General features: G+C 37.1%; 4 protein-coding genes across 4 annotated transcripts; all 4 read left to right on the top strand.

The window, feature by feature from the left end:
* LOC108662684 (receptor-like protein 12) lies at nucleotides 2,810-3,886 on the top strand. The gene has a single exon (XM_018124135.1). It carries the CDS (start codon nucleotides 2,810-2,812, stop codon nucleotides 3,884-3,886), a length of 1,077 nt encoding a protein of 358 aa, XP_017979624.1.
* On the top strand, nucleotides 7,423-11,922 carry LOC18593193 (probable galactinol--sucrose galactosyltransferase 1). The gene is made up of 12 exons (XM_007020296.2): nucleotides 7,423-7,987; nucleotides 8,278-8,528; nucleotides 8,617-8,707; nucleotides 8,895-8,943; nucleotides 9,055-9,146; nucleotides 9,230-9,337; nucleotides 9,433-9,978; nucleotides 10,076-10,217; nucleotides 10,306-10,373; nucleotides 10,454-10,588; nucleotides 10,697-10,914; nucleotides 11,043-11,922. Exons 1-12 carry the CDS (start codon nucleotides 7,794-7,796, stop codon nucleotides 11,417-11,419), a joined length of 2,271 nt encoding a protein of 756 aa, XP_007020358.2. The 5' UTR covers nucleotides 7,423-7,793; the 3' UTR covers nucleotides 11,420-11,922.
* On the top strand, nucleotides 12,118-15,662 carry LOC18593191 (cytochrome c oxidase assembly protein COX15). The gene is made up of 7 exons (XM_018124769.1): nucleotides 12,118-12,643; nucleotides 13,355-13,650; nucleotides 13,828-14,053; nucleotides 14,143-14,388; nucleotides 14,496-14,606; nucleotides 14,977-15,108; nucleotides 15,238-15,662. Exons 1-7 carry the CDS (start codon nucleotides 12,455-12,457, stop codon nucleotides 15,406-15,408), a joined length of 1,371 nt encoding a protein of 456 aa, XP_017980258.1. The 5' UTR covers nucleotides 12,118-12,454; the 3' UTR covers nucleotides 15,409-15,662.
* On the top strand, nucleotides 15,688-16,515 carry LOC18593192 (oleosin 16 kDa). Its single transcript, XM_007020295.2, has one exon. It carries the CDS (start codon nucleotides 15,886-15,888, stop codon nucleotides 16,303-16,305), a length of 420 nt encoding a protein of 139 aa, XP_007020357.1. The 5' UTR covers nucleotides 15,688-15,885; the 3' UTR covers nucleotides 16,306-16,515.

The raw sequence follows: 17,639 nt of genomic DNA, 5'->3' as shown, positions 1-17,639 counted from the left end.
TATATATATATTAATATGTGTGTGTGTGTGTGTGTGTGTGTGTGTGTGTGTGTGTGTGTGTATTCAAGTTCAAATTTAAGATATCTTAAGGGTGACACCTTGAAACCTGCCCAAACCCGAATCAGGTATTAAAAGTCGTATCCAAACCAGCCCTATAACCAAATATAGGGTACTCGAAACCTATGTTATCGTGTCGGGTATCTCTGGATAGCCGTATAACAATTACTCATTTACATGATGTAAACAGGTAAGATAACCGCTTTTTTTAGGTACCCAATCTTGAATCTATTTAATTATAACAATAGCCAAACCTTATTAAAATTTGGATAAAATTGCAAAACATTATAGAAAATCAAACCCTAATAATATAATACTATCTGTTAATTATCCAAATTCGTTAAATATAAATTAAATTTCAAACAACAATTTAAATAACTAAAAACCATATAAAAAATTAATTTTATTTTTATTAATTTGCAAAAAAAGAAGTTAGTTAAGATGAAAAAGACTGTGTTGAAGCTAAAGAGGATTAAAGTTTGGAATTCTACAAATTACAAATTTTTGAAAAGTTATATATAATATTAACATATACATGTATAATCGGGTTTGGGTTTAGGGTATCTTAAAGGTGATACCCAAAACCTACCTGAACCAGAGTCGAGTATTAAAAACCTTACCGAACCCACTCTATAACTAAATATAGAGTACCTAACTTCTATGTTATCGGGTCGGTACACGCAAATATCCATATAACAGAAATCCCTATTTACATTCAAGATGGAAGGATTAAAACTCAATACAAATATTTGAATTGCTTAATTTGATAAGTTTTAACAAAATGATTTTGTTACCGGATTTGGTATGTTCCAACAAGGATACTCCAAGAGAGCCCGATTTCTCACATATTGATAAATGGGATCTTGACAAGAATTGAAGAAAGGAGATTGTGGGACTTGTGGTTTCTTAAACTTAGTGCAAAATGATTAATTGCATTGTTTCTTTCTGAATTTGTTTCCACCTTAAATATAACCTTAATCATGGAAAATAGATTCTAACTATATATAAAAAGGACTATAGCTCTCCTAGCATATAAATTTCTACCTTCAATCCTTAAGATCAATCTATTTTTATTGCAAGTGAAAAAAAAATTTATTGCAAATATTGATTTCTACACCAATAATTTCATTGTAGGTCAACTTCCATCGACCTTATTCGAGTGTCAAGAATTAGAAATTTTAGATGTATTCAACAATTCCTTGGAGGGAGGTGTGCCTTTGGAAATCAAGAATTTGACTAGATTAAGAGAGTTGCGTCTCTTTGGTAACAACCTAACAGGTATGCTTAATATGTGTCTTCCTTTTGACAAATTAAAATGATTAGTTGGCAATTTAATTTTATTAATGAGTTCAAATTTATGATTTTATTTTTTGTTTAAGCTGAACTTGAAAACTTGAACTCAGAAGAAGAGATTTAAATTTCAAATTTAGTATAAGTGTGATAAAACTCATGAAAAAATTACTTTATTAATTATTTTTGAATTTACTGGATTTATTAGATCTCCATTAAGGAAAAAATTATGAAAAAAATTGTCCAAATTTATTTTTGAAAATTTATACTTCTATGTTAATTAGTTACGCATTAAAGAGAAAAAAAAAGATATAGTTAATAGGTGGCTATAAGCACTTGTTAAGGTTAGTAAAATTTTTATTTAAAAAAATGTTTTTACATATTAATGTACTATTCATACCAAATTCAAGAAAAGATAATATATTAATTACAAAAATCTTTTTATAAATATCACCTTAAAAAGTGTTTAAAGTATCCTTTAACATTTTTCATTTTTACATTGGAAAAAAAACACACTTGTTTCATCTTAAGTTAATTTTGTAAAGAAAAAAATGCTAAATAAAGTACTCCCTTAATTAGTGCTCAACAAAGAAAAGTGGCCTATTTATTGTAATGAATCATAGTAGGAAAATTTTGATTTATAAGAGGTGAACTCAATTTCTCAGGTGAAATTCCATCAATAATCGGAAGCTTGCCTTCTCTGGAGATTCTCCGCTTGGGTGATAACAACTTGATAGGTAATCTTTATTTTCCTTTTTATCCAATTTGTGCATGTTTGAGGTCATTTTAATCATTTAAATAATATTCTCATTCATCATTATAATTAAAAATAAAAAATTAAACAATCAAAAGGTTACGTATTGTAATTAATTACGCATTCACAATTGAAAATAAAAATGGGACAAGAGACCGTAGAAAGAAGAAATCATGTGTCAAGTTAATATTTTAACCATCAACTTCTTAATTACTAGAGGGTTTTTATCTGTTAGCTTAGAATCAATAGGAAAAATCATATGTTAAACAAAAAAAAATCTAGGGGAAGAAATTGTTTTAGCATGGTTTATTCAACAAAATTACTTAGTTCCATTAAAACTTTCTCAATATAAGTTGTGATATGAATAGCTCCTCGTGCGACCAAGCACTAGCAAGTGGATAGATGCTGTGTAAGGGTTAGTAAAAGTATCATTTTTTGAGCTAGAAATCATTTGCTTACATTTTTATAGAGGAACTTTTTCCTAAGAATATTCAAGTTCTTGATCTTTATTCAAATTTGCTCCAAGGTCGAATTCCAGCTCTAGAACCTTCATTACGCTGCTTAGGCGTTTCACTCAATCATTTAATTGGAGAAATCCCTTCATCAGTTTGCAATATGAGTTCACTAAATTCTCTCCTTTTGTTCGAGAATAATTTTCATGGAGTTATTCCACAATGTCTTGGTAACTTAAGCAACTCTATGGAATTCATGGATCTAAGCATGAATAGTTTTCATGGTAAAATACCTGGAAATTTTCATAAAGGTTGTTCATTGAGAAGTTTTTCCGTCAATCACAATCAGCTAGAAGGGTCACTACCACGCTCTTTGATTAATTGCTCGGAATTGGAAATTTTAAATGTAGGGGACAACAACTTAAACGACACCTTTCCGAATTGGTTAAGAAATTTGAAGCTACAAGTTCTTATCTTGCGGAATAACCGATTCTATGGTCACATTGGCAGCTCTGAAGGTAGATTTTCCTTCTCTTGTTTGCGAATCATTGATCTCTCTCACAATGACTTCAATGGTCACTTGCCAATGAAATTTTTTGAAAATCTGCATGCTATGAGAAGTGGAAGTGAAAGCAAAAGTGACTCAAAGTACATGACATATGCTCTGTCTAATCCAGATGGTTTATTTTATCAACCTTTATATATTACAACAAAAGGGTTGGAGATACACCTTGAGAGAGTCTTAACCATTTTGACCATTATTGATTTTTCAAATAATCAATTTAATGGACAGATACCTATAATACTTGGAGAACTTCATTCACTTATAGTCCTCAATCTTTCTTACAATAGTTTAACGGGTCCTATCCCTTCAGTGTTAGGGAACTTGTCAATACTTGAATCATTAGATCTCTCATCGAACAAGCTTGAAGGAAAAATTCCAGCACAATTAGTCAACCTTATATTCTTAGCGGTCTTAAATCTTTCTTGGAATAATCTCATGGGACTCATTCCTCAAGGCAAACAATTTGATACTTTCACAAATGATTCCTACATTGGAAACTCGGGTTTATGTGGACTTCCTTTATCAAAAAACTGTAATGATGAGCAGAATTTGGAACCACAACCAACAAAATTTGATGAAGATGGTGATGCTGTGGATTGGAAATTTTCTATATTGATGGGGTACGGATGTGGGCTGGTTTTTGGAATAAGCATGGGATACATTGTGTTCACAACTGGAAAACCATGGTGGTTGGTTAAGATCATTGAGAGAGGTCAACAAAAATATGTTATCAAAGGGAAAATCCGCAGAAGTGGAGGAAGAAAATAATACAGCTAATGCTCTTGGGTGAGTTTTAATAGTTCTAACAAAATAATTGTTGTTTTTATTATTCAAATTCAAGATCTTTGTCTAACAATTTTAAACAAATGTTAATAGGTTGCGTATGTGCCAAGTTCCAAGGTTAATTTCTTCCACGGACAGTTTGGCAAAAGAGGATCTTGACAAGAAAGGAGATTTTTCAATCCCGGTGGTATGGATTCTATGATCGTTATATATATTTGTTGTGGACTTCTTTAAGTTGTTTGAGTCCTCTATATTAGACCTATTCTCCGTTGCTTTTCGGTTGAGGTGATTTCTTTTCAGTTTGTTGGATTGGTATATTACTAATATCAGTTGTGTTAGTCGTATTCTACTTCTGAATTTGGATTATGGTATGTAGTTTTCAACTTGCAGATATCTTGAACTATTATATATATATCCTTCTCCATTGCTTGCTTATAACCATCTGCAACTTTCCATTATGTGGTAACTTATAAGCATTTTACATAACCTTTTCCCTGAACAAGAAAATACATTAATTCTAAGATCAAATAGTAAAGACAACTTGTACAAGTGCATCATATCAATCATGGAATCAAACTTGGAATCTTCCACTTGTATGCAAAATATGAAAACAAAAGCAGAAAGACAAACTATTATGTAAGTTGCATAATGCCTCTGCCGAAAATTTCAGCAGATTCTTGGCTCCGCCAAGATAAGGTCTTTTTAGTCATAAGAAAGACAATGGGCTCTACAATCTATAATTTTGCAATTAACTTGAACCACCTTTGATCTGTACAACACCTTCATATCCTTTTGCGTTGTCTAATGTTGTCTATAGATCTCACTAGCAGCAAGAAGGAGAAAAAGCAGAGAGACACAGAGAGAGAAAAAAGAGAAATTACAGATTTCCTTGCTATAGGTGCATTAATAGCAACAAGTCATTCCAAAAACATATGCTGATTATCTCTGAATATGTGTCCAAAAAGGAATATAAACATATGCTGAGTAGGTTGGGATCACTTGTTTCTTTCTGTTTATTATAAAATAACCGGTGACTGCACGCAGAATGCAGATTGCCTTGGGAGTTGGGACAGATATAATACCAATTAAATGGATCGGACAAAGTGATTTTGCTAGCATCTTGCTGTAGGTGGCTGAACCAAGTAATTTAATTTGTCGCTTAGGTTCGAAGCCTTGAGTGGTATCAGCCACACATGAATGCATTTTTCAAATGGGGGAAGACATTTAGATGCAGGCCGATTTAATTACTAATTAAGCATATGCATATGTGGATCAGGTTAGAGACAAAATCTTTATTAGTTTAATCTGTTGAAAGAAAACCTGCTCCATGTGCGTTTTCTTTGTCATCTTTGAAAAGATTTGGACTGATCGACTAGGTTCACTGATAGATTTAGCATGTAAAATTACATAATTGTGTCTACTATATGAATTCTTTAGGCTTTCCTTTTCTCTTTCCAACTTCCATTCGGAATCATTAGATGGAACAAATTAAAACTAAAGAACTTTTATAATAATCAGGGAAGGAAGATTTGGAACTTGAGACTTCCATTTATTGAATTAGTATCATTTTCTTTGTGTAGCTAGTCCCAGGCTCAATCAACAGCAAAAGGGTTGCGAAAAGATCAACAGATTACATAATAATAGATAATGGTCATTCTCATCTACAAAATATATGTTAAATGAATCCTGGAGGGTTGCCAAAAGACTGTAAATGGGGCTAATTTCAAGTGGTTCCACAATGTTTGTCCTGCTGCAATGCTCCTCAATGACATGGTATATTTCTGATACAGAAACCTTTGCCATGCCTGTCAACAGAAAAGTTAATCTACATTACAACGACTCCGTTCTCATATTACTTTATTACCCCATTTCCTCAATTCCACTTTGGCTGTATTCCCTGAAAAAATCTACTCCAATAATTTGTACAACATAGCTTTTAGGCAGGCTTTTTACATGTGCAACAAAGAAATCTTATCTCAGCATGCATCCCGCACATGGCAATTGGCATGAACCCACTTGAACATATGATGATATAATTATATGAACTCAATCATACCAACCCTATGCTATAAATTTGCAGAGTAGGTTTTCAAGAAAAGCTGCAGCCTGCAGTGGCAGTCACAGTCATGAAAATAATACATCACCCTTTATATTGGACGGCTAACAACATTCACGTGCATTTTTTTGTTGGCAGCCACTCCACATTTTCTATCTGTCCACGTTCCTTGAATCATTTTTCTTTTCTGGGAATGAATTTATCATAAAAAAAAAAAAACTTTCCCCTTTTCTTCCATACTTTAGTTCTTGAACTTTGGATATTAGATATGGTCGGTGCAGTCTCTGACTGAATAGCAGATGGAGTGCATACTGAAGTTTGAAGATTAAAAAAAAAAATCATTCTCTTGTTGAAGATATTTTTGTATAAAGTATAGCAATTAATCATTAATATTAACAGTAAAATTCAATGATTGGTCGGACAGAGACAAGAGAAAAAAGGGAAATCTTGATTGACCTTAAGAATTTCGGTTGGACCTGGCAGTCATAGCAGCCTGTGTTTAGAAAACTAAACTTGGCCCTGCTCATAAATATTCAATATCTAACAAGTCCTTGATTATTCAATTTCTAGGCTTCAAACCCTTTTGAGGCAACTTGATGTATTTTATTATTAAAAGAGTTTATATAAACCTATATACGTATTATAGAAACGCAATTAATCATTGAATTTGTGAAACAAATAATAGTAATAACTTGCTGTCTGTTTCATGACAAAACTCATGAAATTAAAGACATGGTGTATGATCCTGAAATGGAAATCCCAGCAAGCATTTAATATCGTTAAGCTACTAATTGATTTATATCATTCAATATCCAAATGGTGTGGCCATCGAGTTGGAGTTGGGTGGCCACAAATTGCAATTGCATGTACAGATAGGAATGCCAAGTCGAAACTGAGCTGTGTTTTGCATGTAACCTACGTGGCCACACGTATATCCCTTTCTTCTTACTTTTTCAAAACCCTAGTTCATTTCTTTTGAAGAAATTCCACGTTGGATACACGTCAATCCTTGCAAGCATTTTATATAGTAGCTGGCAACCTCAAACAACGTCTCACCAACCTGTCCATATCTCGCAAAGCTATTGGGTTTTTAGGGCAAAGAATTAGGTCTCTAGACACAAGGATTCTGCCACGTGGAATGGTGCACGTGGTTTCATTGCCTGCATATCCATCAGGTTTCCCCACGTTGAATGTAGCGGTCAACCGTTACAACCTCGGGAAGCCACAAAGTACTGCTATGTGATGTTTCCCAGGATTAATCAGATGCTTCATGGAACAAATTATTCTTTAGTAGTAACCAATGATGGCTCGGTGCACATGGAATCAAACGGAGATGATTTGATGAAGGGATGGGCTTGGTGGGACAGAGGAGTCACATGCAATATTTGGTATGGTCCAAACTCCAAAGTGAAACCTTTATATAAGGTACCGTACATATGAGACATGACAACATGGAAAAGTTGGGCCAAATCCTAATCTGATTCCCGCGGGAACAATAACTCAAAAAAAGGAGTTTGCCCTTGTTTTACGGAGTCACTAGATTGCAATTTTAAAATTTTGCAACTCCTTCCATGACATACTAAAACATTTATTTGATTCTTCAGTTGAGTTCAGCACCATTAATCATCATCCTTACTGGGACTATAAATAGCCCCCCAGATTCATAAAGGCCCCATATCTGTCTTTTGATGTTGTGGTACTTGTATATTGTCTTTGGGGATACTTTCTGAAGCATAGTTGCATCTGGGGTCGGTGTTGCTCTGTTCTTGGAGAGGAAAGTTTGTTCTTTTGATTGAGTTGTTCTTGTTTTTTGCTGGTTAAAAAAGGAAGAAGAAGATGACTGTGGGGGCTGGGATTTCTGTGAGTGATGATGGGAAATTAATGGTGTTGGGCGACTGCATTCTGCATGATGTTCCTGACAACATCGTGGTGACTCCTGCCTCTGGTGGTGCATTGGCTAATGGAGCTTTCATTGGAGTTGTTTCAGATCAGATGGGGAGCCGCAGGGTCTTTCCCGTCGGCAAGCTTGAGTAAGTCTTCATCACATCTTCTTTTTTCTTCTCAATCTTCTGTTTGATTTTATGTGAGCAATCGACCTATGGCAGTACAGAAGAATTATTGGTTTTCGCTGTCAGACAGGATTATGATTTAATGATACGATGCGTGTTCAAGCTGTTTTTGTCCCTATGCAGAATCTTTAGTTCGTTCTCTTAGTTATTTTCTGTGAAATCGGTGTCTTTGATAATCTGGTAGTTGGCAATTGTTAAGACTTTGGTTTGTTTTGCTTTCAATATGCTAATATATATTGGTTCTTCTGCAGGGGATTGCGTTTTATGTGTGTTTTCCGATTCAAAATGTGGTGGATGACACAGAGGATGGGAACTTGTGGTCAAGACATCCCCTTTGAAACCCAATTTTTAATCGTCGAGGCACGTGATGGCTCTCATTTTGACATAGAAAATGAAGACGAATCTGCTGCATATGTCGTGTTTTTACCAATTCTTGAAGGGGATTTCAGGGCTGTTCTTCAAGGCAATGAAAGAAATGAGTTGGAGATTTGCTTGGAAAGTGGTAGGATGAGAAACAAGACATCAATCCAAATTTTGTTAAACATTTTGGTTTTCCTTATTGTACTCACGGGATTATTTCTGCATTGCAGGAGATCCTGCTGTTGATGAGTTTGAGGGGGGTCATTTGGTTTTTGTGGCAGCTGGATCAGATCCATTTGATGTTATCACCAATGCAGTGAAGTAAGTCTCTTGCTGATCATAACATCCTTTAAACATAATTCTTCATGAATTGGTTGCTCCTCCATGACTGCAGATTTACTCTTTAGCAGATCTTTCTTCAAGTTCACCATATGACATTTCTTGGACCACATTGTCCCACGTCTAACAATGAAATTATTAGCTAAGTTGTATTGGAAATTGTATGCAGGTCTGTGGAAAAACATTTACAGACCTTTTCTCATCGTGAGAGAAAGAAGGTAAGTCTTCCGCAGAACTAATATCCTGTTGCTGGAGTTAGAGTTGTGTGATCTCCATTCCAGCATTCCTGTTATATAAAATTATAATTGTGTTCGTTCTTCACTGTTCAGATGCCAGACATGTTAAATTGGTTTGGCTGGTGTACATGGGATGCTTTCTACACCAATGTCACTTCTGAGAGTTTAAAGGAAGGATTGGAGAGGTAGTTTCTTCTTGCTAGGGTGCTGTTTATCCAATATATTGTTTAGGCATCATAGATAGGCAATTAACTAGTAACTCTTGCAGCTTGGAGAAAGGTGGGATTCCTCCAAAGTTTGTTATTATTGATGATGGGTGGCAATCTGTTGGCATGGATCCAAATGGAACTGAATTCAGAGCTGATAATGCAGCCAAGTAAGCAGTTAAACCAGAATTCTCTTATTATGCTTTGTTATTCTTCCTTCCGTAGCCTAAAAAAGTCTTGCTGTTTCGGCTTTCTTGTCTTCCAGCTTCGCGAACAGATTGACACATATTAAAGAGAACCATAAGTTTCAGAAAGATGGCAAAGAGGGTCACAGGGTAGAGGATCCCGCCTTGGGGCTTCGCCACATTGTCACTGAAATTAAAGAGAAACATGCTTTGAAGTATGCTTATGTTTGGCATGCAATAACAGGGTACTGGGGAGGTGTTAGACCAGATGTTACCGAAATGGAACACTATGAATCCAAATTGGCTTACCCTATTTCATCTCCTGGAGTTCAGGCAAATGAGCCTGATCAAGCTTTGGACATGATAATTAAGAATGGCCTTGGCCTTGTTAACCCTGAAAAAGTTTTTAACTTCTATGATGAACTTCACTCATACCTTGCATCAGCTGGTATCGATGGAGTCAAAGTTGATGTTCAGAACATCCTTGAAACTCTTGGGGCAGGCCATGGTGGAAGAGTGAAACTTGCTAGAAAATACCATCAGGCTTTAGAGGCATCAATCGCTAGGAACTTCTGTAACAATGACATAATCTCTTGTATGAGTCATAACACAGATGGTTTGTACAGGTAAAATTCATCTCTCATGTCTGGAAGAATTAAGCCTGTCTACTAGTAAAGCTATCAGAGATTCTGAACTGTACTAACCTATGATATATTTGTGCAGTGCAAAACGAACAGCTGTTATTAGGGCATCAGATGATTTCTGGCCAAGAGACCCGGCATCCCACACAATTCACATTGCCTCAGTTGCATACAATACTGTTTTTCTTGGGGAATTTATGCAACCAGATTGGGATATGTTTCATGTAAGTTAGCAGATTTTGTCTATTTCTACTATTTGGTAGATACTTTGTTGAATTGTCAATGTTAACACAGGAATTATTTTGGTGACAGAGCCTGCACCCAATGGCAGAATACCACGGAGCAGCTCGTGCTGTTGGAGGATGTGGTATTTATGTCAGGTACAATTTAGTGTTACTTATGGCTTGACAGCAGCAAATTTAACATATGATTTCTCATATTGAGTGGTATATAATTACAGTGACAAACCTGGGCAACACGACTTTAAACTACTCAGGAAGCTTGTACTTCCTGATGGTTCAATATTGAGAGCAAAACTTCCAGGAAGACCTACAAGGGATTGCTTGTTCGGCGATCCAGCCAGAGATGGCAAAAGGTGAGAAAAGGAATGAAAATTGTATATTTGATTTGATTCTTGATCCTGGATGGAATGCATCAAACAGAAAAAATTTTATGCTCATGGTGCTCTTGGTATCTGCTGCAGCCTTCTAAAGATTTGGAATCTGAATGAGTTCACTGGAGTCATTGGGATCTTCAACTGCCAGGGAGCAGGGTGGTGTAAAGTTGGGAAGACCAATATTATCCATGACCTACAACCTGGCACGATTACAGGATATATCAGGGCCACAGATGTTGATTATTTGCCTAAAGTAACTGATGATGGATGGAATGGAGATTCTGTCATATATTCCCATCTTGGTGGTATGTCAAGCATGTTAATTCTATTTTCTTTAACAGCTAGTCACAAAATTATGTATGACTTAGATATAGACATAGTCAATCGAAATGCTTCAGCTTCCTGAAGAAAAACTCTCTGATTCCAAATGCAGGAGAACTGATCTACCTTCCAAATAATGCAACCATGCCATTAACTTTGAAGGCACGAGAATATGAAGTCTTCACAGTGATACCTGTAAAGATATTGTCCAATGGGTCTAAATTTGCTCCCATTGGTCTAATCGAGATGTTCAATTCCGGAGGAGCCATCAAGGAATTAAGGTACCAATCCGGGATAAGTGTAAACATTGATATGAAGGTTCGAGGGTGTGGCCTGTTTGGAGCCTATTCATCTACTCAACCAAAGAGAATAACAGTTGACTCAGAAGAAGTAGGTTTTGAATATGAAGATGGATCTGGTTTAGTGACCCTGTCCTTGAGAGTTCCTGAGGAAGAGTTGTATCTTTGGAGCATTACCATTGAGTTGTGATGACCTGATTCTTTGCTCTGCACTAGTAGGAGGTTAGAAAGTCATTTGCACTTGGAGGGGCCCACGTCTTAGAAGGAAACAAGGCAGGTTGCCATTGAGTTGGTCATGGTGTAAAAGGTTCAGATTCATAGCATGGAATAAGGAGGCAATGCATGTAGCTATTCTCTGCATGTGTTCTCTTGCATCATGCCGGTTTCACCAAGATAATTTTGTACTAATCAGATCTATATGAGCTACTTCTCTCTTTGTTCATTCAATCACACTTGCTGATCAACAACTGGTTCCCTGAAACAAGAGAGGAAAAGGAGTTTCTGAATATTACAGAAGACTCTGCATCAGCATTTCCTAGGAGAACGTGAGGCAAGGGGTTTGAACACTGTAGCTGCAAAAAGAGGGCCTTGGCTACTCCAGCCAGATATCAATGGATTGTAAAATAAAAAAATGATATCAATATGAATTGCAAGTCCAATAAAAGTAAGGCTGGTTGGTGCATTCCAGCGGCAGCTGTGCATCTATTGCAATTGACAGTCCAACTTCTGATCTCTAACACCTCAACAATCTAAAAAGACCAAAACTTTTTTAGGCTGATTCCAGACGTGAAGCGCTGATCTTTGGATTGATATAAAGGAAAAGAAATAAAAATGAAGCTTTTGTTGCTATCCCAGATGTTCAAATATTCAGCATTTTCATCATATGATTAAAATTAAAAAGAAAAAAAATTCGAGGACGAGGTGGAAATCTTAAACATGATGGAAATCCCAATATGGTATGATATGAATTCGTCAAAGATTATACTGTAACAAATCAAGTTTTCACCTTTTGGAAATGTATATTAGAAATATCAATGGATACAAAGAGGACCCACCAACCCAAATTACCCGCCAACCCGACAACCCGTTGTTAAACCAACAAAACAGATACGGATCCTCCAAACCCTGTACTAAAAGGACAAGCTTTACCAGTTTTGTCGAAAAACCTCCCTAAACCCACAGGTTTTAAGAATTAAGAGTCAGCGAGAGAGAAAGGTCGCAGGAAATGTTTCAGAGCAGAGCGGTTGCTTCGATTCTGAAGAGGAACAAATCTGTACTCAATAGCTTAGCGTCCAATCTCAAGGGAACGTCTTCCTCTCGTGTTTTTACATCGTCGTCTTCTTCTTCTGCTTCTGCTTGGACTGCCAATGCAGTCGCAAGGAGCTGCTTTCATGGCTTTCGATCTCTGCCTAAGGTTCTTTTCTTTCTCAATTTGGATTCTTTATTCGATTTGTTGAAATGGGTATCTTTTTGTCTTGATTTCTCTTTTATTTAGATTTTGGACGGAGCAATTGCAGGTAGCTTTTTCTTTCTGAAAAAGGGATGGGATTGGATTGATAACTGTCTTTCTTGTATTTCTTTCGTTGTTTATAGTAAAAGAGTTAACTTTTATTGTTGAGCAAATGAAAGTTAGTTCTTTTGTCGACTTTGATACTGATATATTATGGTCTTGGTGGAAACCAAGTGATTTGGACCATTTGTTTGAATAAAGCTGTTGAAGTGTGGCATGAATGATGGGAATTCATTTAAATTGGGAGCAGTCATCCTAGAACCAAAATATGAATTAGATGACAGCATATTCGTTGACTCATTCTATCATTTGAAGATGCATTCTCTGGTTCTGATTTAAAGAATTACAACTGAGAACAGCTAGGGATTTTAAGCATTCTTGTCACTCGCGGAGTGTTTAGCTTTGCTGTGGACATGGAGAGGCTACATTTGTGATTTTATTATCCACCATAAGTATTTGAAGGTGAAAATGGTGTTTCAGAGTGCAGTTTTAATATTCAATTGAAGAAAGTTGTTTCTTCTGTGGATTTTCTCTTAAATTATCTAAAAGGACAATGGTGATGTGCTCCAAGGGTTATGTGAATGTGATTAAAAGGAACTTCTTTTACTGTTTCAGGGACATCATGTGCCATCTTTCAGGAATATGTCCACTTTGGCCTCTGTTGCCACAGAAAAGGAGGGATTCAAACTACTAGTAACTGCAGGCCCGCGTGCTCAGAAGATGGTGGGCATATGGCTCTTTGGTTCTGCTGCCTGGGTCTTTAGTATGGTGGTACTAGGTGGTGTCACACGGCTGACTCGATCTGGGCTTTCAATGACTGACTGGAAATTCACTGGGAGACTTCCTCCTCTATCAGATGAGGAGTGGCAACGAGAGTTTGAGAAATACAAGCAGTCACCAGAATATAAGCGGTATGACCAAAAATATGACCTATATTTGCTGCAATAATCGTAGCTTCACTTCGTAATATTTGTACTTTGCAGCCTTAGCTAAACTTGTACTCATAACTTAGATTTTACCATCATTTCTTGCTAGAATTAATTGTTGTTGTAACTGCTATTATATGTTTAATAAACATTTCTATGCAGAGTAAACAAAGGGATGAGTATTGAGGATTTTAAATTTATATACTGGATGGAATATGCACATCGAATGTGGGGGAGAGCTCTAGGTGTCATGTTTGCTTTGCCATTCTCATATTTTCTTCGTAAGGGATATATTACCCTGCGCCTTGGACTAAGACTCTCTGCTCTTTTTGCTCTTGGTGCTGGTCAGGGTCTAATTGGTTGGTGGATGGTCAAAAGTGGTTTAGAGGTGAAAAGCAATTAGCTTCTTCCTATTTTGATCTTCTCCTTCTCTAGCTTCTTCCTATTGTTCACTGCATAGATGATTCCTTCCTACAGGAGCCACCTTCTGAATATGTTGAGCCCCGAGTGAGCCCTTACCGTCTTGCTGCTCATCTTACTTCAGCATTTGTCATTTACAGTGGCCTGTTCTGGACCGCCCTTTCTGTTGTAATGCCTGAACCTCCTGCTGAATCATTAGCCTGGGTTCAAGGGGCTGCCAAAGTCAAGAGGCTCGCAATTCCACTGAGCCTCATTGTAGGCATTACAGCGGTCTCGGGAGCATTTGTTGCAGGAAATGATGCTGTATGTAGCTATTTTCAATTCATTTCTTGTACCCCTTCTTTCACAATAACCTCGTAAATCTTTGTGATCCTTGCTGAGGTGCAGTCTGTGTATGCCTTAATTTTCAGGGCCATGCATACAATACTTTTCCAAAGATGGGAGATGTATGGATTCCCGATGATGTATTCAAGTTGAAACCACTTATCCGCAACTTCTTTGAGAATACATCGACAGTGCAGGTAATTTGTCTTCTCTAATAGTACCTCTTAGAGTATATAAGCAAGTGAGCTTCATCATCTTCCAGGTGATTTCATTAGGTGCTCTTATGATTTCTTAGAAAAAGGAATAGAATTTAAACGCAGGCATCAGTTAATTTATACAGGATAAACTGTTGAAACATATATAATTGTAAAGCTGGAATGAATTGTCACATAAGATTTGGTATTGTTCGTCTTGTTCATTTTTACATCAATTGTTTCATGCTCAGCTAAAACTTAATGATTATGCATAAAAATTTCAGTTTTAAAAGGCTATTGTCCCTCCTGATAACTGATAACAATAATGAGAAAAACTACTTCAATAACAGATATATGTTTTTCGTTTTGGCAGCTTGACCACCGTATCCTTGCAACTACCACTTTAATCTCTATCAGTGCTTTGTGGTGGTCATCCAGAAAGTTGGACATCCATCCGGCCATTCGATCTTTGGTTGGAAGCACACTAGGCATGGCTGCTTTGCAGGTGATTGTTTGCCCCATGGTTTTTAACTCTCTTTCGTTTAAACAAAACTGGTTAGTCCCAATTCCAGTATTTCTTTTCATGAATAGTTCACAATATTAACTCTTTATATTTTATTTTTCATTCTTGTAGGTAACCTTAGGTGTATCAACACTTCTATCATATGTGCCTGTTTCACTTGGCACTGCACATCAGGCAGGGGCTTTGACCCTTTTGACACTCATGCTCCTGCTCAATCACACCGTGAGGAGGCCATCAATGTCCCTTCTGAAAACGCTGCCTCAGGTTGCAAAGACATCCTGATAGCTATAGAGTCATCTAAGGATATTCGGAAGATTAGTTGAACAAATCGATTTGTTATTCGGTTCTCATGTTTTGTTCTGCATCGATCTCCAATCTTTAAGTTCATGCCTTCAAGGGCAAGTCCATTTATTATTTTGTCACTCTGAGAAGCAAAATATGATTTCTTGCAAGGCATCTATTTGTAGCGACCTCAACAACTTATTTGTAATTAGGAAGAACTGATACATTAATTGAAAATGGTGGGAGTTGTTGTCTCTGTGTCTCATTGGTAACCTCATGCAAACTGAACCTGAATCCAGCACTACGTGTCCTTTTTATGGACTCGTACCCGCCAAATGGAAGAGTAAAAGCGTCCCCCACAGATTCCAAGAAACACCTAAGCAGCATGTCTCTCTCACCTCTTTCTGTTATAAAACCACCCAATCTCCATGAGCACCGCAAAACAAAACCGAAGGAAACGAAAACAAAGCATAGATTATGGCAGAATACCATCAACAGCAAGGTGAAACCCACAATGTAAGTGGCAGATCAATGGTCTGCACATCACTGGCCGGTGTGGCAGTGACTGCACCGCTTCTGGGTATGATGGGGTTCAGCTTCATGGCAACACTGGTATTGCTAGTTATCAGCTCGCCTCTGCTATTCATATTCAGCCCTCTGCTGCTTTGTGTTGGCTTGGTCTTTGCGGGTGCCTTGGCTGGGTTCGCCGTTGCAGCGACCATGGCTCTTGCGGGTGTCTCCACTCTAGCATGGATGTACAGAGAGATCGGAGGCTCTGCGGGAGTTGGTTGTGGCATGACAGGAAGATTGGCGGAGTTTGGTGATAGAGTAAAGGAGCAAGGGAAGGACTGGGCTGGGTATTTGCAGCAGAATTCACCTGATGCTTATAGCCAGTAGAGGTTGACAAGTGTAATCAAATCATGTTCTCTGCTCTCTCCCCTTCCCCACATGGGTTGTGTCCTGTGTGTTGTTTTTATCTGTCTGTAACATGGAAATGAGCTGGTATATGTTGTAAACTCATAGTTTCTTACTTTTATCTGTACGAATGTGCTTTGGATTAAAAGTACAGCTACAAATTTGTTTAGTAAACAACTTTGTTGAAGTTCATTGTTCTCGTCGATCTATGGTCAATACCCAAGATACCGCTTGGATTAAAATCCCCCTTGATTTTTACTTGCTCTAACTAATGGAAGCCGGGAACTTTAGGTCCTTCTCCAACCAGTGGTTTGATTTCCATATGGGACAATCTTCACCGACCAAAAAGGTTACCCAAACCCTTTCTTCCTCAATGGCCCACTGACTTGCATAAATCAACTGGAAATCTACCAATGAAAAGTAATGTCAGAGAGTTCCATTCTTGTGATAAATATCTAACTTTTTCTTTTGGTCAATAACTCAATGCAAAAAAATTGAATTTCTTGAACACCAAACGCATGAATTATGAAGTAATTGATTTGACGCCCTGACTTGAACAAACCGATTTGCACCTGCAAATTACAACATTTAATTTACCTTTAAAAAAAGTCGTGTCAGTACTGCAATACAATGCAAATTGCTTTCTGATAAAAGCTTCCAAAGTTAGCTTTTTGTCAGCTTTTTTTTGTTTTTGGTCCACCATACGGACTATGAAAAGTGCAAGGAAATTAATCTTGCTGTGCCTCCAAGTCAGGCAACATGACTTCGAGCAATACATTGCAAACTTTAAAACCATGTTTCTGCTGTTTAGCTCGGAGTTTGATTTAAGACATCCCATTCTCATATCTGAAGGAAAAAGCAAACCACCTTGAACCTTGGTGCATGCAGCAAGAAAGCTATTCTCGGTGGGACAGGGCAGTTTTACATGTGTTTAGTCCAATATCGTCAAGGTGTTCTTGTTCCAGCAGAAGGGTCTACGTGGAATCCTTTAGGAAGGTAAAAACATAAATCTGACAAGCAGGTTTGGTTTCATGTTTCATGTGGCAAAGTTGATTGACGTGTTCCACGCAAATGCTACGTTCTGCATGGCCATTGGCAAATGCGGCTGCTGGTTTTGCTTTGCTACGGTAGTCTGTTCTTTCATAATTGTACATAACATGACTAAGACTGCTATTTTAGATCTGCCTTTCCAAAAAAAAAAAAAAAGACTGCTGTTTTTCCACTTTGGCTTTTGCATATGGGTTGAATAAGTCAGCAAGGTAAGGGTAATGGGTGGATCTTTTTAGGGTGTGATTTGAGTTTGAGTTTGAGTAGGA

The sequence above is a fragment of the Theobroma cacao genome, chromosome 7 (genome assembly GCF_000208745.1).
Source record: "Theobroma cacao cultivar B97-61/B2 chromosome 7, Criollo_cocoa_genome_V2, whole genome shotgun sequence".
Lineage (NCBI taxonomy): Eukaryota > Viridiplantae > Streptophyta > Magnoliopsida > Malvales > Malvaceae > Theobroma > Theobroma cacao.
Note: the sequence above shows the minus strand (reverse complement) of the source record. Positions and strands in the feature narration are given on the sequence as shown.

Excerpts from the sequence above, each read along its gene's own strand:
- LOC108662684 (XM_018124135.1), top strand. The coding sequence starts at position 2,810 with ATGGATCTAAGCATGAATAGTTTTCATGGTAAAATACCTGGAAATTTT.
- LOC18593193 (XM_007020296.2), top strand. The coding sequence starts at position 7,794 with ATGACTGTGGGGGCTGGGATTTCTGTGAGTGATGATGGGAAATTAATG. Across the intron at positions 9,979-10,075 it reads AACACAGATGGTTTGTACAG|TGCAAAACGAACAGCTGTTA; the intron begins GTAAAATTCATC and ends ATATTTGTGCAG. Across the intron at positions 10,589-10,696 it reads CCAGCCAGAGATGGCAAAAG|CCTTCTAAAGATTTGGAATC; the intron begins GTGAGAAAAGGA and ends TATCTGCTGCAG.
- LOC18593191 (XM_018124769.1), top strand. The coding sequence starts at position 12,455 with ATGTTTCAGAGCAGAGCGGTTGCTTCGATTCTGAAGAGGAACAAATCT. Across the intron at positions 13,651-13,827 it reads CAGTCACCAGAATATAAGCG|AGTAAACAAAGGGATGAGTA; the intron begins GTATGACCAAAA and ends ATTTCTATGCAG. Across the intron at positions 14,054-14,142 it reads TGGTCAAAAGTGGTTTAGAG|GAGCCACCTTCTGAATATGT; the intron begins GTGAAAAGCAAT and ends TCCTTCCTACAG.
- LOC18593192 (XM_007020295.2), top strand. The coding sequence starts at position 15,886 with ATGGCAGAATACCATCAACAGCAAGGTGAAACCCACAATGTAAGTGGC.